The following is a 27484-nucleotide window of genomic DNA, read 5'->3' on the forward strand; positions in this document are numbered from 1 at the left end:
CTTGGAAGAAAGGTAAGCACAGTGAAAGCAGAGTGTACGGCAGCGAGGGTAACAGAAGGGGAGAGAGTAGGGAAAATTGGGAACTGTGACTGATCTGGCATCTGTTCGCCTCAGGTCGATTTCCGCCGGGTTGAAACTCAACACCACAGGCTGCAGCACACTCCTTCATACTCGTTCCTTTTCTGAAACCCTTTCATCACAGAATCGAATGCCGATAACGTCAAACTCTGCTCCAAATCCTTCAATGGGGTCCGAAATTGCAGATGTAATTTTAAAAAACGACTAAGGAACGATTAAGGTTAAATCGAGTAATTGTCCTCTGTTAAACAGCAGACACAGCTAAATCTTCATTCATTTGGATTCAGCCAAATCATTGTCTGACTGCTTTTGGGTTTTAGCCATCAACATTATCAGGTGGCCCGTTTTGTGCCCCAGCAAAACCAGTCAAAGCCTTTTACACCGTCTAATTCGGCGAACATAACAAAGACAGATGGCTGGTGCTGAACAGGTGGGGACACATTTGGAGGCAAAAGAGTCAGAAGTTGAAAGGAAACAAGATGATCGCTTTTCATTGCTAATTACAAAATGAGTGGAAGTGGTGCTGGGGTTTCTATTTTCTATTAATGAATGAACACTAAGTGCATTTGACTCTCTGCACATTAATGCAAATATGTGCCACGATCACTTCCTCGTGACACTTCAAGGGTTGCCAAAAATGCATATCAAAAGTTTTACCACAGTAAAAATAGATGCAGATTCATTAAAACACACTTGTTTCACAGAACTGTTTCACTTTCTTTGAAAAGTGAAAGCTTTTCTATTTTAAGCATTTGACCAGGATGCCTTTTTTATCCTCTTTGTCAATGAATATGTTTTTGTTGACAGTAAATGCTCTGATTTGCCAAATGTGCCACTGTCACTAATTTCTCTTTCTTCCTCTCGCAGCTTCTACCACAAGGGTCAACCAGGTAACCTCCCAAATGTCATGTCACCTAAGCCTCTGTTTTACAAACAAAGCCAGGCAGCTCATTCAAGGTGGGACATGGCTGCGGGATGTGAACATCGTATCCAGGTCAGAAGCACATCCACAGTCATTAGTGGGTGCCAGCTGAGGTGCTTTGATAGTTTGGGTATATAGAGTGACGCCGACATGTAGGGCAGCTTACCAGCCAGCAGCAGAAGCTGCCAAACAGGATGGTTACAGCTAAAAATCAGGAAAAGCAAAAGCCAAAACAAGCCCCCACACAGAGACTTCAAAGTATCGGGCATGCTATTGAACTGACAAACGATTCCTAGAGCATTCAGAAAAAACACGTGTCTAACAAAAGTGATAACTGCATTCCACTAAAAACAGTCATGGTACTGGACAAGCTGAATCTTTGATCCTGCATACTGGAATGTATTAAGTAACATTAACTCCACCTGTGTATTTCCGATTTACATCTATTCTTGGAATGAAAGTAAAGAATGCGGCATGAAAGATAACGAGTAAAAGAAAAACGGAATCTTGCAGATCAAGAAAAGCCAGACTTTCAGCTTGTGACTGAGAGCAGAAGGCAATACATACAAACACAGTGAAACACGCCAACAAAGGGAAAACAGAGTCGCTCTCATACGCAGACTTTCTTGCAAAAGCACGATTACAAAATAAAAGGACTCTGGTTTGTCGCCATCTGCCCCACAAACTACACAGTAGAAATGGCCTTTTAGAAAAATGCCACTTACTCTCTCTTTGCTCCCGTTCCCTCAAGATGGCATCCAGCCACTTCTGCTTGTCCTCGGCGTTTTTGGCCATGCAGACAAACCACTTGTTTTTTGCTGTGTTGTGGATCTTCCAGCCATTGGTCACTGTGTAGTTGTTGCTGTGATAGTCCGCTGGGAAGCAAAAAGATGGAAGACTGTTAGGCTAAGGTGACCTCGCAGTTTTCTTTAAGGCTCAAAAACAATTCAAATGTTTACCTGTAACAGGAACCTCAAAGGTAAGTAAAGAAAGTAGTTACTGCAATCAGGTCACATGTGTAAAGTTAGCATTAAAGCTATCTTTACAGAGGATTTACAACCTCACGGGATGATTTACAAGCCAATTAAGATGACACAGGATGCACACTAAGAGTAGCGAAAGGACCGTTTTTTCACCGACTCGACAAAAATCGCTCCTCGTACCCCTTTCTAATTTTATCATCCATTTAGCTGCAGGTGAACAGCTACTGAATAATGAATGGCCGCTGGTAATGGAGTGCATTAGCTTCGTGCTCAAAGGTCATAAAAATAGATCAGATACTACAGATCACAGGGAGCAGAGCCTGCTGTTCCATGGGAGTTCGGGTGTTGAAACACACTCCCATACTGTGCCGAGACCCTTTTCAGCCACTCAGACGGAAAAGAGGGATTCTAGGAAAAATGATTTAAGTATATGCAGTAGACCTATTGGGACAGCTACAGATTGCAAGTGAAGCGGTTCTTTTATCTCTTAATTTTTGCAAATGTGAAGACTTTTGCCCTAATTTTACAACAAATTACCTAAATGAATCAAATTTAAGTCACCTTTATATAACTGTGTGGCGAAAGGTTTCAGGTCACTTGATGCTGGTTAATTCCACTCCATCAAAGCTGTCAGCATTAGATAATCAGATAATCTGTGTTCTGAGACTTCACACATGTATGCATTTCCAATGAGGTAGCCCTAAGTTCTACGAATAAGGCCTGTTTTTCTTTGTGGTTTCCCTCTCAGCTATCTAAATGTGACAGCTAACATGCAGAAAAAGGTCATGTGAGCTTGCAAAATAAATTGCCAGCATAGAAGAGAGAGACGGAAAAAAAAAGAGGAAACGTGAGCGGAAGGACCGAGCGTTTCTTCATCAGGGGACAGCGAGTACCAACCCAGCATGGTGCCTCGCAACTAAACCACAAGAGCAAAGCACAAGGGTGACCGTATCACTCCAAGACTGCAGATGAGTCGCGCGATGGTATGATATCTCACCCTGAATGAGAGCACAATAATTTTATCACCTAGCTCAGGATTGTGTTTTTGCACTTGAGATTTTTATCGACACCTAAACCTATTCCTGCGTTGTTGACATCAAAAAGGTGGTATATGAGTTTGTGAGCTACATCCTGTTTGAAACTAGGCACACACATATGATACTCCACCCTAACTGTCAACAAAGTACCTGATTCATTTCCAATCGACAGTTTTTAAAAGGCACGGCTTTATGAACAAAGACCTGAAGTTTTTAAAAGGCACGGCTTTATGAACAAAGACCTGAAATCAAAAGCGAGCAGTGTATGCAAATAGCACCTCTACCGTTGAAATTTTCTACACTGGCTTGATTATTTACAACAAAAGAAAAGAAAAAGGGAACAGATAGAGAGACTGAGTTGCCTCATAAATAACAAGAACCTCGTGAGAAATGGTTCAATAAATACTCTGGAAGACTTAAATGATTGACAGCATATAGACGGTCTCGCAAGGTGACGCTGCTGGGCAAACACAAACCTGTTCCATCCTCCACATTTTCCACCTCCATCACCTCTGTGTTAATTCGGCCCCTGAACACATAGAGAGGCCCGTTGATAGACTTGGTCCTCTTGGTGGACTTCTTTCCAGAAACCCTGGGAAAAGGGACAAACACCGTGGTTACAGTCAGCAGGGAAAACATCTGCTGATGCCAGTGCCGTGTGTCTGGAGGACATTCATATTCATAAAGTTGCAGGTATTGGAGCCAGCAGACACACGTAGGTGTTTTTGTTTTGCTTGCATGCTAAAGATGGGTCTACATTAGCGAGAATGTGGGCATTTGCTCTAATTTTCCACGTCTGGCTTCCTTACGCTGGTCTGCTAATAAAAATAAAAAAGGTCTGAATGCTTTCTTGTTCTCACTGCTCTTGGCCCACGGTTTTGAAGGCCTCCCTTACCTGGACTTCCTTTTGCAGTAAACCAAAAGGTTATCGAACAGGAAGAAGACACGTTCTTGGATGTTGCCTGCTGAAATTTTCAGAAGATTTCCATGAAGCAGGAGCTCTGTGCAGATATCTGTCAAGTTGGTTCCCTGAAGAAGAAAGAAGAAGAAGAAACACAAGATTAAAAGGGAAGATTGGTCATGTGCTTCAGTGGCTGTTTATTTTATTAGAGGAGAGCATGGAAACTTTTAGTACTCCCAGTACAGCAGAACTGACAGCTGCAAAGAAAACACCTCTGCCTGCATCAAAACTTAAAGAGTTCACAACCTCATTGAAACAATATAAAATTCAACTTTCACACTCTGACCAGTTTGTTTTCATTCCTTCCTCAATGATAGGGAAGACTGAACACAGCTGCTCCACCCCCCTCCGCTCATCTTCATTTTTACATTTCTCCAGTTCAAAAATATAAAAATATGAACTGTGTGCTGCTCCAAGCTGGGACAATTAGCCTCACACTGGTTAGTCACTGAACTTGTGATGGGGGGGAAAAACAAAACATATTTTAATCATTTATTCTCCTTTCAGGATGCAAATGTTTGCACACAAACAGCTAAAAATACATCCCCACATATAAAAACACACCTATATAGATATAGGTAGATAATATATGGATAGAAGGGAATTTGTGCAGGGAATCTGGCACAAATCTGTGTACGGCAATCATGCCGAGCGAGGTTTAAAAACCGTTTTCAGAAGCCCAGCCCATCACAATGCACTTAAACAATAAGATGTAATGTGTTACTCTACCGCCAACCACTTTCACAGGGTGTGATCAGCTCTTACATAAAAAGCCGTTTCTCGTCAGCTATCAAATGGACCACAGCGCATTAAGACTGAAACGACTGTTTCTCTTAAAACAGTGACACAAACGTTATGCACTGAACCGACAATCTGTGTGTTAAACACAAGATTTTAGATTACACTTCCTGCACAAGACACGAATGACCAAATGTGAAACATTAATTGATTGAACTTAGCCTGGATAACGTTCTATAGAGAAGGCCTGAGGTCACACACAGCTCGCTAAAGCTGTCAAAACAAGGCTACCAAGTAATATAATAATAACTCTAAAAGACAACTCATTACTCATTGTTCTACAAATCGTTCCACTCCAAATCATCTGGAACTAAACACACCCATGTGTGGACACCTTACTCCCTTTAGCCTGCAGGATACCCATCACCCTCTGTCACGTCAGCCAACAGATCTGGGCTTTAGTGTCATCTTTGAAGTTTCTAACTCCAGTCTACCAGAGACTTGTGGAAACCCCCACAGTGGGCCACACCAACTCTTAAGCATTCATAATCGATTCTCATGATTACATATCTGTAATAGATGTGTATATCTCCAAAGTTCATAGAGAGAAAAATTATTATTATTTTTTGAGCTTTTCTTATGACTGGGCTTGGGGGAGGAGATCATGTTTCACGCTCAAGTTAAACTGCACCAGTCTGGGGTTTGCTGGGAATAGGTGCAGAGAAAGGCTGGACTTGTGTTTACAGCCACATGATGCATGACTCAGTATGCAAAGGGTACACATGCGTGCACGTGCGTAGTGAATCCAAGCAGTAATGCGTTGCTACAACCAGCGGCCTCCACCATTAGGGCTGGAGGTGATTAGCCTTTGAGAGTGGCTGGAGAGAGGAAAGAAGAGCGAGACTAATGCTGTTAGGTTGAAGGCTCTACAGGGGGCAAGGTCAGAGTAAAGTGCCTTTCCATGACTCCTTTTTGTGTTTAGAGGAAAAGAAAAAATTTAAATCAGAACAATCTAACACAGGGGACAATTATTATATTTAGGAATTAAACTAGAAATCATTTAAATTATCCATTATCCTACATCGATAATGTAAAAAAATAGTGAAAATGTTTCTTGCATGTTTCAATAGCAGACTGACTCATTTAACCAACGGCACAAAACTGAAAGTTGTATCGTTTAAAATATTTTAAACCTTAATGCAAACTACTTCTGTACATTTGAGAGTTCACGAAACTCACTGAATAATTTCTCAGCATCTTCTCCCATCCTGATTGGCTAACTACATCAGCACCACTTCCTGAGGTCTATAAAGGACGTGGGGCATTACAGTGGTTAAAGCTTAACAGTGAAAAACATAACTGATAAGCTGAAAAACCATTTGTTGTTTTTCTTTCTATTTTTCCAGAGGCACAGCTATCATATCAGAGTCAAACTGCAACTTCTTTCAGAGGGAATGGCAGGTTTTGGCAAGCAGATAGTGGGATGTCCCAGTGGGGCCCCTTCTCTGGTTCTATCCCTCAGTTTTGTCTTTTCTCTCCTCCAAAAGGTCCTACCACATCACCATCCCAGTACATGTGAGACTGAGGCCCTGCTGCTTAGGTCTCTTCTGATTGGGCAGCAAGCCCTCTGGCATCCCCCTCGGCACCCTGTGTGGGTGGATTGTCCCAGTGGTGCCCGCTAAGACAAGGCCTCTGTTGTGGTGGGTGAGGGAGGCGTGAAAAATTCACTGGACCCTTCACACGGCTCTCAAGCCCTGTCAGTGGCCCCTGTGCTTAAAGCAGTGATTTGGCTACAGCGGAGTTTAACTGTTAAGATAGATGAGGATAGCAGAGGTTGAGGTCTTTCTCAAACATGTCGATGAACATGTCTTTCTCCTTACCTCCCATCCTTCGATGTGGGACTGCAGCTGTTCCAGGGCCTCCAGTTTCTCCATCTGCCTTTTAGTCTCATTGATGTTGGAGCAGACGGCCTTCATGGCCTGCAGAGCCTCCTCCACCGCCGGATAATCTGCATGCTTCTTGGGAGTCCTCTTTAGCAGCTCCTAAGACGAGGAAGATGGAGGTTTTAAAAATAAGAGACGCTGGTCTCATCACAGACCTGTTTCTGATTATTATTATTTGATGTCAGGGTCAAGTTTCTTATTGTAGCAGGTGCACAGTACCTTCAGCAGCAGGGGGTACTTGCAAATCCTCTGAATGGGAGTGAGGAGGTAGCCCTCCAGGGGAATATCTGTGCTTTTCTTCCCTCCGAGCAACATACAGTGCTTAAGAAGAAAGGAAAATAAAGATTATTAATCGTGGCTCAAGAGTTGGGAGTTCGCCTTGTAATCGGAAGGTTGCCGGTTCGAGCCCCGGCTTGGACAGTCTCGGTCGTTGTGTCCTTGGGCAAGACACTTCACCCGTTGCCTACTGGTGGTGGTCAGAGGGCCCGGTGGCGCCAGTGTCCGGCAGCCTCGCCTCTGTCAGTGCGCCCCAGGGTGGCTGTGGCTACAATGTAGCTTGCCATCGCCAGTGTGTGAATGTGTGTGTGAATGGGTGGATGACTGGATATGTAAAACGCTTTGGGGTCCTTAGGGACTAGTAAAGCGCTATATAAATACAGGCCATTTACCATTTAACCTCCCCCACCAAAAAAACAATACATGTTAATGCACATTGTTGTATAAATGATTATGTGTCTAAACATCAGGTTGAAAAAGCTTGCGTGTAAAGCAAAAACAAAAAACTCTTTATTTTTTCTATTTTAAACTTGTGTTTTGTTTTTTTGGGGGGAGGTTTTGTGCAAAGTTAAACATCCGTCTGGTTTTGCTTCACTCAGAGGAAAGCAAGGTTGAAATGTTGCTACATTTCTTCTGCTTCACTAGTGGAAACCCCCTCAAAAACATCCCCTCTTTTCACCAAGGATCACTTTGAAACCTCCGTAACGTCACCTCATTCCACAGAATATTTGGGCTTTGAAAAAAAGACCCCCTAAGCAGCTGAATATAGGTGTTTTTTTAAGAGTAAAAGGGAAAAAAAGTAGTTACAGTTACAGTCATGGTTTCTCTATTTTTTTGCTAGAGTGCATCCTGTCAGGATGGGAAGAGAGATCAAAAGCAGCCATGCCGATAAACCACTAGTGTTTATCAGTGGGTAGAAATGTAAGAGATCAGTTTAGAGCTAAATAATCTCCTCGTAATACCCTTCTAGCAGGAGAAGTCGGTGCGGAGGGTTAGGCTTTTTCCAGTAGCATTTTTGATGGGAAAATGTGCAACTTTGGAATTCCACAAATTCCTAATGTGTTAAACACTTGCCCCTCGCCACTTCTCGCCCACACCGCCGCTCCTATACAGACTTTCTCATGCTTTCATTCCCTCTTATCTTTTGCTTATTTGTAATCTGCCTGCTTAAAAGCCAGAATTCCCTCTGCTCTTCATTCTGACCTCCTTCTTGCTTTCACTTCGCTTTTCTCTGTAGTCTTCCAATGCAATTAGCACTTGCAGTTTCTGGATACAATTTCAGAAGCTCCCTCAGTTGTGTGATTAAATTTGAATGGAAACTGTGTAATCCAGAAAAAAAAATCCAATGGGATTAAACAGCTGGGGGAAAAAGCTAATGGCAATACATATTATACTGCATATAAATGACCATGAAAATGATTTGTAGCAGTTAACAAACTAACAAACTGACAAATGTAGATGCAAAACTTGAGTCTCTTCTAAATATAATTTTAAAAGCTTCCCATATTTTCTACGCCGGTACCTCACGCACGTTCAAATCTCAGTGACTCTGTGTCGTTTCTGTTTTGCTGGTTGTTGCTACACCAAACATGTGAGCTCATCCGACAATTTGAGATGACAAAGCAGGTCTGACAACCACTTTAATACAAAAGCAGATGTTGTGCAGTGATTTTATTTTGGATTCGTTATTGTGGTGCTAGACCCAACCAATCAATTGTAGCATGACACGGCCAGGAGGAGGATGTGGGGGGCAGTGGCGTGGGGGTGGGGGGTGCAGCGCAGCACAGCAACAGTGATCCTACTTTTTCCCACTCCTGTGGCTCAGAATAAAACCATGGAAGCAAACCATCAGGCAGTGACAAACGTGGGGCTTCAGATCTCTTGGCCAATCCCAGAAAGGCTGCCAACTCTCCACAGCTGGCTGGCCCAGGATCTGCACATGATTTCAGTGGCTGGACCCCAGCTCAAAGGCCTTCCCCCCTTTTCCCCATTCTAAAGTTGATTGTCCAGGGCCCAAAGGTTTGAGTGTCAAAACACGGAAACAGCTGGCAGTGGAAACACTACGAGACCAACAATGCATTAAAGTGACCTTGATGCTGGTCGCATCCTGTCCGCACAGGAGGAAACATTTGACCTCATTTCGGTTTCTGCCCTTTATTCAAGTGTTAACATGGAAGTGGAGGTGATATGAATGAAGGAGAAAAAAAGGAGGCGGATGATGAAGAAATAAGCAAGATGAGGCTCTTGGGAGGAAAGAAATGTAGGGCAACGGAAGAAGGCAGGGAAATATACCAGCAAGAAAATAGGATGTATTATGGGACCAAAAAAGGATGCATACAATAATGGAAACTTTTTTTTGGAAGATTTTATTTTTTTATTATTAATAATTATGAGGAGAGAAGTTAGAGTCATAACGAGAAAGGGAAGGAAGGCAATTAAATTTTAGAAGCAAGGCAGATTTGATGACTCGAGGAGCGTGCAAGGACAGGACAAGTCAGAGGAGAGGAGCACTGGTGTCTTACCAGTAGGAAGGTCCTTATGTCGGGGATCTTGTTCAGCTCCATGAGAAGCCTCAACGCCTTTTCATGGTTACTGCAGTACTCGCCGTATACTGAGAAACTGTCCCTCTGCAAAAAAATAAAATAAAATAACAGGTTCAGGGTTGTATGCCAGGGACTTTGTAGCCAATCTGACTAACTACTGCACACATGATCAATCTACCAAGACAAAGACACTTGACAGCAGAAACTGGGCCTTCAGTTGATGCTTTAGTAGTAATGTGTCAACACACTGTTTATATCACATCAATAACTGAAGCTACACAACAAGGAAATTTAGCAGAGCATTTGCCCCTCACTGCTCTTTCCTCCAGGCTTTCAAACAGGGCTAGTATTTAGGCAGACAACAATGCCGAGGGCACGCAGCTCAGCTGTCAGTACATCATCGAGTCATGCTGAGAACTCTCAGAAAGCAGCATGAGGTTTTGTTGTGATAAAACCAATTAGTTTAATAGCGCGTGCACACATACGGAGAACAACACGCTTTAGAACCGCTTTTTTCTGTTGTAATGTAAATATTGGAGCTAATGGCGTGTGTCTCTGCAGCCATAAGGGCCGTCATTATTCTGTTCGTTATGCTTTGTGTCGTTACCCTGATGAAAAGTGAAGAGTAAACAATGCATATGAAAAATGTTTAATTATTATTATTACAGGAGAATGACTCTGCATTTAAAAATCAACCTATTTTTTATTTACAAATATATTCGATTTCAAGTTTAAAGGAGAGTGGAATAAGTCTTTCCAGTTTGATGCAACATACACGGTACAAGCACAGCTGATTCAACAGAATTTGTAAATCATTCTAACATAATGTAACGTAGTAAACCACAAGAAAAGAATGTAAATAAAATTATCTTTATGGACCATAGTGTCCTGTATTTAAACAAGTACAAAATCTCTTATCATGAATTACACACATATGATTTGAGAGTAGACAGACTGGTAAAAAGAGACACATCAACAAACTCAAACTGGAAATATTGTCTTCTGAGATGACTTCAATTAAATGTAGGTGGTTTGTAATTAAGTGTAGATGACATGGATTGCAAAGGGACCAAACGACTACTGCAGAAATACTTTCAGAACTATTTCACTCGTGAAGCAAAAGCATTCATCGACATCCTTTGTCACACTTCTCTTTTCAAAAGTAGCATGCGTCATAGGGGAAATTAATAAATAAACTACATACAAGATATAACAGTTCCTCTTTTTTTTTTTTAAGATTATAGCATCACTGTGTAGCAATGCAAACACACATCCTAATGCAGAAGCTTCTGTCGGGTTGCCATGTTCTTTTCTTTACAATACGTAATTCAACACTTGGGCTGGTGGATACACAGTGTCCTGTGAACTGCATTATTTATGCAACACCCTGTAGACAGCAGCATACACACTGCATCACAGCTGAAGTCAAACTTACACCCTGTAGCTTATAAACATCTCATGTATTCTTGGGAGTGTTGTAGTAATTGGGATGTGAAACTTTGTGCACAGTGGGGCCTGATGTTGAGGTCTAGTGAGTGAAACCGTCACTTAAAACAGTCTTGTAAGTGAAATCCAAAACTGCAGGTGTGTGGACGCCACTTTCAGCCTTAACTGACGTGCAGTTGCCTGAAGGTGTTCGCATTCACATCTGGCCAGGCTACAATGCAGCAAAAGAATAAACAATACTCAGTCACTGATGGCACCTTTCGGATAACAAAGGCCTGCAAAACCAACTTCCTGTAGATGCGGATGTGCAATACACCCATGCACGTGGTTTTGCTCCCACACACATACACAGCTCGCCACTCAGTGTGCATGTGCCTGTTTTTACACCCCCCACCCCAAAAAAACAAAAAAACAAAACCACTGGCGGTGACAGACAGCACCAGCCAAACAAAGCTAACAGCTCTTTTTATAGAACCCCTCTCTACTCCATCTTATTCCCTTTGACCAGGGAGCTGAAACTCTTTTGTAGACGTTTACCACAAGTAGGCTGCACAGTGTAAACGGTGGGGATCTTTTAACCACACAGGGAGGACCACAAACACACCCAAAGCCACTTTTGGCAGGGGAGCACTGAACTACTGGGAGCAGCAGCTGGGTTGGCATATGGTGTGAAACCCCAGATTCTGTCAAACTGACTTAATACAGCACGCAGCTCAAGAAATCCTTTTGGTGTGCTTGTTCACACATACTGTATTCAACAGTGGCACAGTAACAAGGGCTATTATTATTGCTACTAACTCTACTACACATGCCAAGAGTTCTAATCATGACAGGATAGAATTAAAATCAACTGGGTTGTACAAAAAGCCCACGGGGAAAGCAATGCCTCGAGTTAATTAACTGAATTAACACTGAAACAGCACAACAGTAATGATAAACACTCACACACCACAGAGCAGTGACTGAATTTACTCCTGTTTTGGCCTTCTCAATGTTTTTTTTTCCTTTAGTTACTCAGATAACTAGATGTGTTCTAGATTGCTATAAAGCAGTGATCAGAGCATCGTAGAGTCACTGCATCTTGTGGATAATGTACAGTTATAGCTTCTGAGCTGCTTGGGATGTCCACCCTAACTCCAACCTCTATGCAAATTCAATTCAATGTTATTTATACAGAGCAAGATCATTATAAAAGTCTCCTCAAGGTGCTTTAATACAGAGAAGTAATCAATAATAGAGAGAAAACCCCAATCAGACAACCCCCTGACTTTTAAACAGGAAGCAGCTGTGGCATTAAAACAGTATCAATGTCCGAACTCACATCATAATAAAACTATAAGACTGTGCCCATTTGCTTGCAGAGCCTGCCCCCCCACAACAACTACACTCTGTCAAATCTGAGCATATGAGCATCGTCCCTCCCATCCTCACTGTCACATGAATTTCTTCACAATGTGATGATTTTTGTTGAATCCAAATCGAATCGCTTTGCGTTCGTGATTCTGTTTGCTTTGCGGCTTACTATTTGGCAAATCTTGCTTGCCTTGTAGATTTATCAGTTATCTGATACACTGATTTTCAGTTGGGCTGTGCTGAAGCGGCCTTTCATGTTCTGTGCTTGGGCATTAAGTCCAACAAGATCAACTGAACTGTTCCTTAGCTCGCTTTTTCAAGCCCACAACGGTCAAACAAACTGGATTTGGGGGATTAAACATGCTGTGTGAGTACATCCTAAAACTAACTCAGCATTGTTAAAAATGTTCAACAATGTTTTGTTCTCCAAAAATATACATACTTCGTGTTAGGCTTCATAAATTGTCCGATTGAAACGTGAACAGCATAAAATTTAAGAGTTTAAGCATAGGAAAAGTAGCAGCATGACCCTAACCATCCAAAGGCTTTCCTTGCTCATGTTACAATACCTGTAACATGAGCACAATATGAATTCTGCTGGTCTGCTGCCAGGTAAAGAATATAGAACAGAATAATTAGCAATCTGAAGGTGGTGTTAGGGAAACCACTGTATACCAGTTTGCAATATATAACTATTTTTGCTCTCATTGCTATGTGCAATGAAACCCTTCTGCTCAACCCTTCTGCATGCCTCTGTGCAACTACAACTATGCTTCTAACTGAGGCAAACTCTCAGGTATTTCCTTTCCTCAGATGACAACAACATAGTCGATTCAGGTACCTGTAAAGTAGCTTATAAGCCTAAACCGGCGCCAAAATGTGACGCTTTAATTTCTACTCCAAAAGTACACTGAAAAACATCACTTGTGCCCAGAATAGCGCAAAGATTTTGGGTGTTCCTTTGATAAACATAAGTCTTTATTTGAATCCTTCATCCCTGGAATGTTATTCTGGAGACTAAATGAGAGAGTAGCATCACACACACTGAGGAATCACATTGAGTCAAAGCAGAATGGGTGTAGTTCAGCGAGGTCAGAGCATGCATAATGACACGACTGTTGCTTCTTGCACAGCACTCGCATATACATTCCCTGAAATAGAGCAAATATTGACGTCTCTGATTTCTCCTCTGACATGAGTCACTTTTTCACCTCTGCACAGTTTAAATAATTCTCAGAATACCGTGATCTTTAAACAAGGGATTAACAAGTGTGTGTGTGTGTGTGTGTGTGTGTGTGTGTGTGTGTGTGTGTCTGGTCAAAAGAGGAAAGAGACATTCATGTTAGCCTCTAGTTAGTAAGATAAATAACAGTTGGTCAGAACTGCACAATGTTTTATTTCATTCACAATTTTATGACATCAGTGTTTCGGTTAAAGAGATTTATTTTTTATTTAGTTCGACATCAAAGAGTATTCTTTTTCTTTCTTTTAAAGCCTTCCAAGCCATCTTGGCAACATCTGACTTTGAAAAGCAATGAATCTTCCAGTTTTTCATCCCTAGCTGTGAGTGGCAGACCTCCTTGTGGAACAATGCGGGGGGGTTAATAAAATCCCAGTCATGGTGTTGACCTCTGATCGAGGTCAAGGGCCACGGCTGGAGGGTGCCAGACGGGGCCAGCCGATTGGCTGAGAGGTGTGAGTGCTGAAGGAGACAAAGGTCGTGGCTTGGTGAGGGAGGTGTAATGGATATGCAGCAGGAAAAGGTGGAGTGTGGGTGGCTCAATGCTTTAAGAGAAACGCACACACAAAGAGAGTGGCAAATACTATCACACACGAATACATGCAGAGAGTTTAAATAAAGATGAACGGGAACAACAGCAAGAAAACGCAAAGCATTAGTAATTCAGTACTCCTCAGTATGTCATTTATAAATCCAGATATCTGCTATTGTTGCACCATGTACAGATATCACTGCTATATATGGTATAACTATGTACAGCTACTAGTTCACTGACAGTACTAATCATAATAACATCTGTATTTATAAGCAGCATACTTAGGAGTAATGCTGTATAAATGATGAATGAGGCACTTGCTAATACCTTAGTAATGCTCAAAACATATTTTGCTTTGGGGCAAATCTTTGTTTTGTAATCATTTGGCTTTAGTCTTTGTGGATTTCATTAGCAATCAAGAAAATGCATGGAGTTATACGTCTTTGAAGCGAACACTCTGGTTTTCAATAAGTGCATTTTCTAGCTATTCATACCTGTTTCATTGTATTTGTATAATGTATAATGTCATAATCTTACACTATAAATGAGCAGAACAGGTAGCCGTTTCAAAATGTGAGTTTTTCCCCCCAGTATTTATAGATTAACTGTCTAATCTCTTCATTGAACACGAATTATCCACTCCCCTTCACCAACTAGTATAGCTGCAGCTCCCATCTGTCCAAATCTTTACAGACAATTAGCACAACTTCCAGATGGGCAAAAATTCCCTTTGCTATCAAATATGAAATATGGTTACAGTCCTCCCTGTGTTGAAAATGTCCAGAAAAGTGTTACCGCAAAACATCATGATGTCCCGGCAAAGTTGTCCTTTCCTGTGCTTCAGTCCGAGGGAGCTAAAAAAAGTCTCTGCATATACATCAGTCTGCCCATGGAGAAATTAAAAAAGAACAATAAGCTCCTTTAATCAATTTCCCACACTCACGCTCCGTCTGACAAACCAAATGACTGTCACAGCTCACACATGTGTGAGAACATATTCTGATAAGCCACTTCAGCAGCTTCCTGCAGAAGTTATTAAATGTCATCCACACTGCACGCAGGTGGCAGATCAATTGCAACTGATTATAATTAATTATTATCAGGTTGTGGTTAAACTCAGTGAAAAGCCTTCAGTTGATCTAAAATGCTGGAGTGAGAGTACTGACAGAGAGCATATTTCTCCCATATTGGCATCTCTTCATTGGCTCCCTGTTAAATCCAGAATCAAATTTAAAATCGTTCTCCTCCCTCTTATAGAATATCAAATAATCAGACCTCAAAGACCTCAGAGTACCCCCAATCACCCCAACAGAGCACTTTGTGTTGAACTTTGAACTGATCTGATTGTGAGATGATTTCACCAAAAACAGTTGGTGTGTTGTATGGACAGAGACTGGAGTCTAAATACAGTTATCAGCCACAAAATCTGCTGCGAAGGCAGGATTTATTAATTGTTGGGTTTACTCTTTGGAAAGTCACCAAATACTGGCTGCAGCTGGATTTTTGCAGCTGGATGGAAAAAATGTCACTCTGCTTCTGGCGATACTGTCGTGTAGGCTGGTGGAGCAGAGCCCTGATAGAATACCTAGGTGATGTATTTAGTGCCTCAGTGAAAGTAAAGTCAAGATAGTTTATCAGAGAGACACAAACAGAGACCCAGAGAAGAAGCCTGAGATTGAGTGCTACCAGCAGAAGCATTGTCCCCTCTCTGAGTGACACACCATCTCTTCCTCCCCGGACACAGACTCTTCTTTGTTTGTTTCCTCAGGCCAAATGAGTTCAAACTGAGTGGAGCGGGGTGGGTGGGGTGCAGGATTGTGTACTGGGGTTGCAGAGTTGAGAAGAATATGGAGGGATGGATTGGTAAAAAGTAGGAGATGTTAGCAAAGACTGATGTAGAGAAACTGAAGGAAGACAGACTGTTTTTGCCTGACAGGATGCAGGTCAGTTCTGTGAAGGCGGAAAACGCAACGGGTTGGGTGGGGGTAGAGAATGTGTATTGGTGAATAGGGAGTCCAGGAGATGGGAGGGGTGTTTCATGTGAGAAAGAGAGCATTAAAGGGTATTTCCACACAAGGCTTTGCACGCTTTCCCTGCATCTGTGGTTACGGGCAGTCCATGAAAAGAGCTTATGTGTGCGTATCTGCATGGAAGAGGCATTCAGGCATCCAACTTCTCCTATATGCATGCCTACGAGCTTGTGCCTGTAACAGTGTGCAGTTTTACGAGAATCTTTTTGTGTGTCCTGCACTTACAAACTGGAGGAACACATGTCCCAGTGCATGGTGAGGCTGAGGTTCAGGCAACAGGCTGTATTCCACTGCAGACAACACCCCCTGGTGCAGCTTAAGGATGTCCTCGATATTTGAAAACAGAATCTATAAAATGAGAGGATGATGTAAAGGGAGGGGACATAGCGAAGAAGGGAAGGAAAAGAGCAAAGAGGAGACCACAGAGGAGCACAGAGATGAGGGAAAAGTAACGACATTAGTGACCAATTAGCATTTTCACATGGACGATTTCTGACATTTTGATATTTGCAATAAAAAGCTGGCCATACCTTGACATGTTCAGGTGAGAGACACTGTTGGTCGTCTGGAGTTTGTCTGATTCTGTGCAGAAATGCCTGAAGAGGAAACGAACACAAAACGGGTTTAAAAACAATGCGCCACACTTTACTGTCAATAAGGCAGACGGCTAAAGCACGTTCATCAGACATGTCAAAATAATTTTACATCGTTGATCTTAAGTGGGTCAGACCAGGGTAGCTATTAAAAAACATTCTTTACTAAGAAAAACTAAGAAAAGTTCTTTATCAACAGGAAAAGTTGCAAAACTTAAATTAAACACTCCTTTACATTTTCCAAAGCTGTCCAGTTCAACAGCTTACAGTCTTCGTCAGACAGATTCTGCCCTCCTGGCCTTATGTTTGATACCCCGAATGTACATCTATGAATATATATAAAAATGGAAGAGAATATCTGGAAATCGTTAGTCTCTTTAGGTTTTGGTAATCATGCACCATCACTTGTGCATGCAAAAAGTGGTCTGGAAGTGGAAGTCCAGCTTCCCTCTTGGGACTGTTTTAAATTTAGGATATAGGTGATCTTAGCTTTGAGGAAACAGATACAGTGCAGACAGATTCATTGCATTAACATAACCACACGAGCCTTTGAACAGAAAACCACATTTACTCTTACATGCTTCGTGAAAATGTCTTTTCAGGTACCAAACAGACATTTTGGGGCTGTTTCATTGTCCCTTGGGTCTAATAAGACAAGACGTGTTTTCCTTTTACACTTAAAGCCTCGCTGTATGGATCCTAAAGCGCCTGAGCATTCAACTGTAAGACATCCTCCAAAATGAACTGTTTCACTGTTGCAATGTCTACGCACAGCACTACACCAACATGGCTCATAATAAGGCTCGTGTCAAGTTGAGCTTTGCTTGCGTGTGCAGCTCAGTTTTTGTGTGTGTTAGTGCCTGCCAATCAGATCCTGACTTGGGGGAAAAAAGAAAAAAAAATGGTGAATAGAAGGGAAGTGAATCTGCAAAGTTTCTTTTATTCTCTCTTCCCCATTTCTCTGTCTATTGCCCTGTGTCTGACAGGCTTAACCTGCCTCAGTCTGACTGCCCTTCAGACGCCAATACTGGGATATCAGAAAGGAGATATGCATCCCCGCACCGACGAATAAAACTCTATCCCGAAGCCTACTTTATCAACCCGGCTCCTGCTGTTGTGTCTGCCTGCATTTCATTGCCTCAGATTTAGAAATTGATAGCTTTCCATGTGAATCAAGGGCGTTACAAAGAAGTCCTGAGTTAAGTGAGACTACTGCTCTAAAAAAGAAAAGCCTTCGCCCGATACTTTTGGTACAAAAGTATGACACCATGATCCTTATGCATGCCAACAATGTCATGTTAAAAGGTGCCACTTCTACGTGTTTGCTTTATGGTTCAAGTTGTGAGATCCAGTGTCGCCCCAAGACGAGCACAATGGATCAATAAATAATGCATGATTCTAGTAAAAAAGGTTATAGGACATTATCACTAACAGTGCCAAATGCCAATGCAATAAATGTTTCATTGCAGGTTGCAAAGCAATACTTTCTTCCATCCAAAGTTATGGTTAAAGATAGACAGCAAACACAGATAGAGAGGAGGAAAACACAGCATCTCTGGCTTTTGCAGGGATTAAACTGAGGATTGGTTGCTAAATGCATTTTAGCTTATCTGGTATAGAATTGTATAACACTTTGCTTTAATATCACCCCCTTAGCAAAATATGTCTACGATCTAAATGCATAATCAAGGGAAAAAAAGATTTTAGCTACAGCAAAATATCGACTAAAGACACAAAAGAGACAAAAGACTTTCCCTATAAAATCTCTAATAACCTGACCAACCTGAATATGGGCTGCTTTTGATGCTCAGTACTCAAAATGCATTAAACATTCAGCATTAGGTGCAATCCGACGCTAGAGTTGTCAGGTTGAACATGCTCCACTAAAGAAAATAGTCCCTATGAAACCTAATGACACCTTTGTAACACAAACTGCCTAAATAACTACATATGTTAAGTAACAGGATCAGTTTTTGTAATTTAGGTGAAGTGTGTCATTTATAGAAAACCTTTTCACGCTCCCTGCAGTTCCACATAGCACCAGTTACAGAAAGTCACTTCCCATAATTAAAGACTGACACTCCTAATCAGACGTTCGCTCTAAAGACAGAACCCAGCCAACCAAGCAGTCAGGCAGCAATTTTATAATTTCCTCTGCCTTTTTTTTCCTGTTTCTGCCTCTCTTTACTAGCTTTTACGTAAGTCGTACCAAAAATAGAAAGCACGGCTCCTCAGCAGTGAGCTGTGACCTCGCTAATTAAGACCAGTATTAAAGGGAAGCGGTAGTTGTCATGTTCTCGACTGTTTTTTTGTTTTGTTTTTTTGGGAGGGAGCTGATTGTGCTTGAGGCATACACTAATTAAATCTCCCATATGGCAGCTTGTACCGTGTCCACACTGTAGGAGTCACTCAAGTGAGAGATTGCTCCCCAGCAGAGGATACGAGACAGGCAGGAAACAGCTTTTCCTCAGTCGCTTTCAGACAGGGTTAGCGCTGAGTGAGGGTGTGGCGGGTGAAGAAAAGAGCCAAGGAGGCAAAGGGTGAAAACAGAACAAACAACAACGAGCAAGGGGACAATGGTGGAGGAGACGGTGAGGTGTAAAGTATCTGTTATTCATGTATTCCTCTGTGACAGCTACCATCCAGGCAGGAATCACTCCTTTAACAAATGTGCCACACAGATGTGGTGAGACAGGAATCAGCAGGGAGGATGGTAGGAAGAAGGAACAAAGAATTCCTTTCAGTCAAAGTCTAACCCCAACAAGGACAGTCTCCCCCAGAGTTGTATTGGCTGTCTTCATTGTTCCATCACAAAAGAAGACAGGTTTATTTGGAGAGAAAATTGGCTCTCTTCGTCCACCATCATGACTATGGCAGGCTACAGGGAAGCCAGAATACAGGACAGTGCAGAGCATAAACTGAGCATGCACCCCAAGCATGTCCAAGTTTACTCAAACTGAGACTTTTACGCAGTTTGTACAGTAATTTTTTTCAGCGCGTGATTGAAATCAGAAACAGGAAATTGCCCCAGAGAAAGGTACTATGGGTGTAATTGGAAATGTGTTGACATCTGATGGACAGCAGTTCATTGTGCACAAACAGCCAAGTATCATAATTGGACAAACCGCAGTCTGGGCTTATTTTCATATTTGACTATTTATTGGGCCTTTCCACTAATGACTACCAGAGACTGTAACTTCCTGCCAGTCACGCTCAAGCAGAAGTTAGAGATACTCTGACATCATTTGTTTCAACTTCCTCTGCAATCGAAATAACTTGATGTATGACAAGTTATGAATGTTATTGGCTTTGTCACTGTGAAAGATCCAATATTTCTCCTTCTATTGCGCTACCGTAAAATAAGCAGATGTGACTGCACTTTTAGAAGGCTCTCAGCATATTACAAATCATACACAATTTGCATAGAGAGGACAATATCTCAAAGCATTACGCACATGCACACAAACTGGAAATATGATAGGTATATTGACGAGACCCGCTCTTTCCACAGCATGCAGTTAAGCCAGTTGTTTGCGAACACTGTAATTCTACTCTACAACACTGTGTGCAGTTGTTGTGCTTATTACTGCTTAATTACCAAACTCAGAGACGGCAAGATGCGTCTGATGGTCCTTGTTTACTTTCATATCGCCATCTCCATCTCAGGTGACCTTATCTGTCTCTCCTCTGACATCAGCACGTCATCATCAGCAAGGCGAGGCATGTGTGTGTCTGTGTAATCCTGTTTAGTGGAGGATCAGACATTGATGAATAATATTTGCTTGACTGATGAACAACAACAATAACCCTGCCTGCACTGGCTCGGGCTGACAAGTCTGTGTTTAGATGTCTGAAATCTGAGTCAGTTCACTATGAATTTGATAGAGATGGAAAAGGGCATGACGGTGTTTCAAAAGCTCGCCAACAAATCAAAAACAGTAGGGGGATGAAAAGAGGGAGTGCAGTGTAGCCTCCCCCGCACTGGTTTTCCTGTGTAGATTAGATGGCGCACCTTCTTACGCTTCAATACCTAAAAATAGCAACGATATCAATCAGTGTGTTAATAATAGTTGGTCATATGGGACACAGACTCAGTTTTGTGATACTTCTGGACTCATAACAATGAGTCAGACTGGCTCGGAGGAGGGCTCAGCTGCAGCACAGAGCACAGCGAGGATGTTGCACATGATGCCACAGGGGTGAACGGCAGTAAGGGCAAGCTGCTCGTGATGCAATCCCACAGGAGACAAGTAACACAACCAGAAGCTCCTTGGCAAACCACAAAGTAGCTGCCAAGCACACTGATGCAGCATTGTACCCACTGACATTTCATTATGATATATACTGGAAACTCCAACATCCTCCATACAGGAAGTAGTTGAAAGTCATTCTCAAAGTGTATCATCACACTGTGAACACATCTTTGTTTTTTTGATTTTTTGTTTTTTTACATATATATGAAATTCTTGGCAGTTAGACATTTAAAAATCCACACTGCTGTTATGCAAACTTTGCAGCGTCTCTTATTATTTTGCTCAAGTTTTCTTTACTATTGCTCAATCATTATTAAAAACTCTTTTTGGGGTTTTTTCTCCCTATTGGGCCTCAAAAGCCCACACTGCTTCTGAAAGTACTTAGAGAAACTCACTGGGGTTGAAACTCACAATGATGAGAGCAATACACAGGAAAATGTCGGCTATTATTAAAATTTCTTAGCTGTGACTCTTTACAGGGATCGAAAAGAGCCGCTGTAGTTCAAGCATGACAGTTATGTTTATTGCTTTGGAATTTAAATAGTGAGAGTCAAACGAAAGCTTTATTAATTAGCTGCACAATGAGAGAAACCAAATACAGTCGTGTGATAAAGTTTTCACATTGCTCTTCGCAACTTTGTGAAAAACCCAAGTACATCCTTGCTGCTTTCATAGGAAGTAAGAGAGTATGTAGCTGCCAGGTGCTGCTGAACAAATGCACTTCTTTCAGGTATGTGCTAACACAATACCACAATGTGGTAGGAATGGACATCCCAACAAATTCACCTCAAGGTCAGACTGTGCACTGCTCAGAGAAACCGGAAAAAAATAAAACAAGAGACTCTAAAGGCCTCAGTTAGCACATTAAATGTGAAAGTTAATGACAGTACAATTAGAAAACAGATAAACAAATATGGCATGCTTGGAGAAAGTCACTTCTCTGTAAAAAGAACATAGCAGCATGGCTTAGGTTTACAAATAAACAAACAAACCACAAAACTTCTGGAACAATGTCTTTCGGACAAATGAGGGCAAAGTGGAGATGTTAAGTCATAATGCACAGCAATGAAATCCAAACAAAGCATATCAAGCGTCAAGCACGGTGGTGGAGGGGTGAGGATTTTGCAGCCACAGGACATAAGGACATTGCAGTTGACTATATACAACTGAAATTGTGTGGCAGGACCCTATGAGAGCTGTGTATAAATTAATGCCATCAAACGTCAATCAAGTGAAGCAATCTTGTACAGAAAAGTAGGGCAGATTGCTTGTTATTGCTGCTAAAGGCACATCTACAAGCTATCAAATCATGGCTTACATTTAGTATTTTAAAGCACTGCACAGAGGCCTGTTAAACCTTTATTTTTCACATGTAGAAAAAAGACCTTAAAAGCAAGCTTTAAATATAACAATGACAAGAGTCTTTTTTCCCCTAGAAATATGTCTGCTAGCTTAAAACATTGCAAACCAGCTTTTTGTTAGCATTTTCCCAACCCCTCACCCACACCTCTGAATTCACTTATCTGGTGTACATGATATAAGCAAGATTTTCAGTCAAATGCTGTGCGTGAAACCTCTTGTCACTCAGAAAATTGCCCTCACGTCCACTGAAAATATGAAAATTAGTGTGCAAGTCAGTGCAAATTTAAATACACTTCTAGACACAGCAGTACTTTAGTGTGGATGGCAGTGATGGCACTGGAAAGTGCAACTTCATAGTGGCTGTCTATATCACTCCAATATCACTCAAAAAAATATGATGGTGCCAGAAAGTTTATGTACAGTTCATGGATATACATGCATCACTTTCTCCCACAAATTGCATGAAGGCTGTCAAATGTGCCACTTTTTCAAGCAGCGTGTGAGCAGGTTGAAGTAAGTTTGGGGGATCCCACCAAACTGAGTCACTCGTTTCTTTCTGTTTTTCTGTTTATTGGAAAAAAAAAAGTGTGTGCAAGAAAAACTGAAGACAAGTTAAAAAATCCCAAACTGCAACAGAAGAAGTGCACACGCATGCCTCTGCGCGACTGTGTGACATGCAAACAGGAAGTGAAAACAGAGCAATGGCACAGAACAAAGGCCAGTGCTTTTCTTTGTCTTTTTTTGACGCTCAAATTCGACGACAAGAATTTCGTTTTCTTCTCGAGAACATAGGCGGCTCAAGTCAGGCGAGAAAGGAAAACAAACACGTCGGCAGAATGAAGCAGCTCCTCTCGACACAAAAGCAGCAGATGCCATTTCTGGACAGGAAGTGTGGCTTTTGTGAAAAGGAAGTATACGACATGTTTGAAGGCCACTAACTCAGCTGTTCTAAGTAAAGTCTGACAACTTTGTGCTAGCGTGCAACCAAGCTGTAACAAAGAAATAAATCACACCGTGCTCTCAAGACTAAGGAATTGCAGATTTTTTTTTAGCTATGCTGCAAAGGCGAATGGAAGTTAATGTTATTTATTGGTGTGGATAAAAATGAATGGACTGAAATGGAAAACTATAAGCTTTAGGTCATTTTCATTTTTAACGGACACCCACTGCAGAAGCTTCAGGTTTACAGCTTGTCATCGCCTTAAACCCAAAATAGTGCAATCATACCAAACGCTTATGTCTCTTGTCATGCAAGGCATAAGGCAGCATTCATTTGTGACTGACAGCCAAAGTGTCATTGTGGGTTTGATTGGGTGGTGGGTGTTGCTAGATGCTGAGGTTTATCAGAGCGAAGAAGGGCCAGACAGTAAGGTGTGAAGATGCAGATGGACCATATGTTGGCGAAGGCTATGTTTTCGCTCCAGTGGACACTTAGTAAGATGCCTGCTGCCTTCACGTCTGCTTTGTCTGCTTCTCAACGCAGCTTTCTACCTGCTGCTAAAGCAAACTATGAAACATGACTCATCTCCTATTTATCTGTTTTTAGGTGAAAGCCTTCTTGTTGGCAAAGAATCCTACATATTTAAAAAAACTAATAAAACACGCCACTGATATAAAAAAAAAAAAGCTACAATATTTTATTTACCCTTTCACATTTCACATTTCCTTTCACCAATGAATGTATGAAGCCAAAATGAAAATATCAAGAAGTAATGTAACAAGTGTCAAACTAGGTCATGTTGCAACACGGAGGCGACCACGCATACGGAGTCGAAGTTAGCAGCCACGAGCACAGGATGTTAAGGGTCACTCACAGTGTGCGGCTGAGGTTGTTTTCAAGCTCGACACTTAGCAGCGGCCAATCGTTATCTGTAATAACCAAGGACCGTAGTACGGAAAGCTTGTGCGCGTAGATCTCAGCTGCCATATTAGAAGCTGAGGTGAAAGTTTATACAGAAAAGAAAAGAAAAGTAAAGCGCTGTCAGTCAAACGAATTCTCGTCAAGGCTGGATAAATACTTTAGGTCGTTTTCTGTAGTTAAACAAAACCTGGTGAGCACACATGCTTAGCTTGGACCTGTTAGACAATGACATTAATGCTTTAACAGGTTTCATAATAAACAGCAATATGTGTGAGTTTGGTTTTTTTTGCTGCCATCACCATGTATGCATCCCATTTCTCATAACAGCAAGTGCAAATATGAATGTATAGGAAATCAATAACAACGTGGTATAATGGTTACATAATGTACATGTCAAATGTTTCCTTAGCCATTTGTCTGGATTAAATCCTTTCAACAAGCAGAGTTTGGAGTGTGTTAGACTTGCTATTAGAAATCCAATCAGACTGTGCTGTCCTAAGCACATTGTTGCTTTACTGTAAATATCAAACTTGATTATCTTCTTTGAGAGTACATTTTTTTCCTTATTTCTCTCCATGATGAAAGGGCCAATAGTGTTAATGGGAACAGAACTAGGGCATTTTTTCTGCCTACCCACGGCTACATCAGCATTCAGCAACAATGCTGGGCCATCTCACTCAATTCAGATATCTCACAAGAGACCCCGTATATCAAGAACAAGCTTGAACACTTGTCAAGGTTTTTCTAGCAGGCCCTTGGAGCCTCTTTTCAATTCGCTGTGGTTCCCACACCTACTGAAGCAAACCTCAAACAGAACCACAGATCCACAGATTCAGGCGTTTTCTAAGCGAGTTCTCAGGTCACCAGCCTCAAGCTTTCTACCCCTTCTCATCCAAGAGAAAACAACAACAAGCTTAAAACAATGCACCCATTAAGGATCTCTCTTTTTTGGAAAGAGGATTGGAGTGGCTAGTCACAAAGGGAGACGGGGCATTTTGGAGAGGGAATGGGGCCATTTAGGGGTCGACATGGCATGAAATTGAATAAATAAATGAAGAAATCCCCTCTTTGTGGCCCGGGTGCAGCAGAGCCAGAGAATGGCCCGTGGCGTTGCCATAATGAGGGACCCCAGCAAACCTTAGGAGAATTCTTTTTCTCTCAGGCCGTAATTCACATCTTTCCCCAACCCTCCAAAAACTCCCTCAGCTCCCCTTCACCCACCAACCAGTGCCTTGCTGTCTTCCAAGAGAAAGCCTTTTTGGCAGCGCCAATCACCAAAACACAAAGTCTTCTTTGAGCCTCGTCCAGTTCCCCCCCCCATCTCGCTCACTTCCGCTTTGAAGGACTTTAAACTTCAGGGCTCTTTGAGCTGTTCACATGGGCGGAAACTAAACACGACAGGGGGATGACACAGTGCCTCCGCGACAGAGGACAGGCAGAAAGCGCTGGACCGAATACTTCCTGTCTAAGACTGGGTATTCATCACAACCCTGCTGTACAAATGAATGGATGACACACGATGAATATGCGGACTACGTATTTTGGACACCTCAGATGACAAATTGTTGAGACTGTCTCAGTAAGCATGTTAGGCTTTCAAAACTATACTTTCAAACGGTTCCACAGTTGCTAGAATTTTACAATTTACATTTCTGAGCTTGCTGACATTTCTGTCCAGTATTGCACAAAGTTGCTTTGCACGTTTTGTTTTACAAGCTGCTCCCAACTACAAAAGAGAAAACTTCCAAGAGGAGACCTGTGGTCCTAATAATCATTCATAAATGAAACCAGCAAATGTTTGACTCCTTTTGTATTCGTTTTATGTATCTGCTGCAATGTGGACTAAAAAAACTGCAATGTGTGCAGTTCTTTATGCGTTAGGCAGCATCGGACACATTTTTCAGGCTTAATATCAATTCTACCACTCTCACTACAGTATATTCTTATATACTTGGACGACATGCTGGAAATGGAAACATCTGTGTATTTGTTTCACTGAATGTCACAGCCGTCTCAAAACCTATTACAAATGTCTCTACCTGTAGCCTACATGGCTCAAATTACATTCTGTCTTTAAAGGGAACATCCACAACAATTTTTTTCTAAGTTGCTTTCCTGTAGAGGGGTGACATGTGTTGATCAGTAGATAACATCATGGACCAGATTGGAGAGGCCATCTGGACATTTGTACACTTGGTTGGTTTTTTTGTTTTTTTGGGGGGTGGGGGGGTCGACAGACACGGGTATCACAGACTGGACCAGAGTGTGGCAAGTATGAAGCTGAGTGAGCCATCAGTGACCTGTGACGCTGCCGGCTAACCAATGTAGCACAGGTGATCACTCAAGCTAAACTCCATGATATTCATACGTGTGTATCCAAGAGAACATTGCAGCTTGCCTTCATGTACACATCCAAGCTAAACCAAAGTACGATTGCCACACCTAACATGCAGCTGAGCAGACATAAACAAGGTTATAGGGACAGAGAGGGAGGAAATTGAATGGTGGCAAAGACACAAATTAGTGGCTTACATTACACCATAATGGGTCTTTGGCAAAGCAAGGGGGAAGATCACAGAGACTGTTCGCTGGTTCTGACTTAAACAGCATTTACCAGCCTGATAGAGGACGCCATTAAAAGGGCAGACAGCAGCTAGTCAAAGCCCTGCCTGTCTGAAAAAAAAAGTACTTCTCAGTCTCTGAAAGCACAAACCTACATCCTATCTCACTTCTCGTTTTGGCAGCCACAAATGCAGCAAACGCCGAGGTAAGTTTCCACTTCTAGAAGTGATATTTGCAGGTTGATTTTGATTCACCATATTCAGCCGCAGAGCAAGTTAAATAGTGAGCCACATTTAATTTTGTGATAAAGAGACCATAGGTCTGGTGAATAAAAAAAAAAGAAGCAGAAAATAAATAAAAACCACTATCTATCCTGCAAAAGCTCTTGGAAGCTGAAGAGTCCCTGCAGGATGGATAGAAAATTGAAAACTTAACGTGTTAATGTGCCATATCAAAACATTTTTCTTAAAAGGCTTCCTGTCAGCACATGAGAACAAAAACTTTACGGTACCCGCATGTATGACTCAAGCCTTTTATAAAGCCACGTGAGTTGGCAAAAATGTCACCACAACTCACAAATGCTAAAATAAAAGCCCTTCAGCTACAATGCCCAAGATTTTGTCAGCAGCTGTCATGAACAGTTAACACAAAATTGTCGGAGCTTCTTTGACTAGCGGGGGGGTTGAAAACAGAAAACGCCAAAGAGCCTCACCAGTTGGCTGGTTGGTAAATTGTTTATCTCGAAGCTCATTAATTAAGTGAGTCGTG

General features: G+C 41.8%; 1 protein-coding gene across 2 annotated transcripts in view; it reads right to left on the reverse strand.

Moving 5' to 3' along the window:
* The window catches only part of prex1 (phosphatidylinositol-3,4,5-trisphosphate-dependent Rac exchange factor 1), a 78643-nt gene that overhangs the window by 44169 nt on the left and 6990 nt on the right, over window positions 1–27484 (reverse strand). For both annotated transcript variants that reach the window (XM_005730780.1, XM_005730779.1), the window contains exons 2-9: window positions 16616–16681; window positions 16311–16433; window positions 9461–9565; window positions 6882–6983; window positions 6600–6761; window positions 3916–4049; window positions 3497–3612; window positions 1726–1875 (exon numbers count right to left, since the gene is read on the reverse strand). In XM_005730780.1, the coding sequence (XP_005730837.1) occupies window positions 1726–1875; window positions 3497–3612; window positions 3916–4049; window positions 6600–6761; window positions 6882–6983; window positions 9461–9565; window positions 16311–16433; window positions 16616–16681 (958 nt within the window). The remainder of the gene's footprint in view (window positions 1–1725; window positions 1876–3496; window positions 3613–3915; window positions 4050–6599; window positions 6762–6881; window positions 6984–9460; window positions 9566–16310; window positions 16434–16615; window positions 16682–27484) is intronic.

The sequence above is a fragment of the Pundamilia nyererei genome, unplaced genomic scaffold (assembly GCF_000239375.1).
Source record: "Pundamilia nyererei isolate P.nyererei 1_Seehausen unplaced genomic scaffold, PunNye1.0 scaffold00039, whole genome shotgun sequence".
NCBI classification, from domain to species: Eukaryota; Metazoa; Chordata; class Actinopteri; order Cichliformes; family Cichlidae; genus Pundamilia; species Pundamilia nyererei.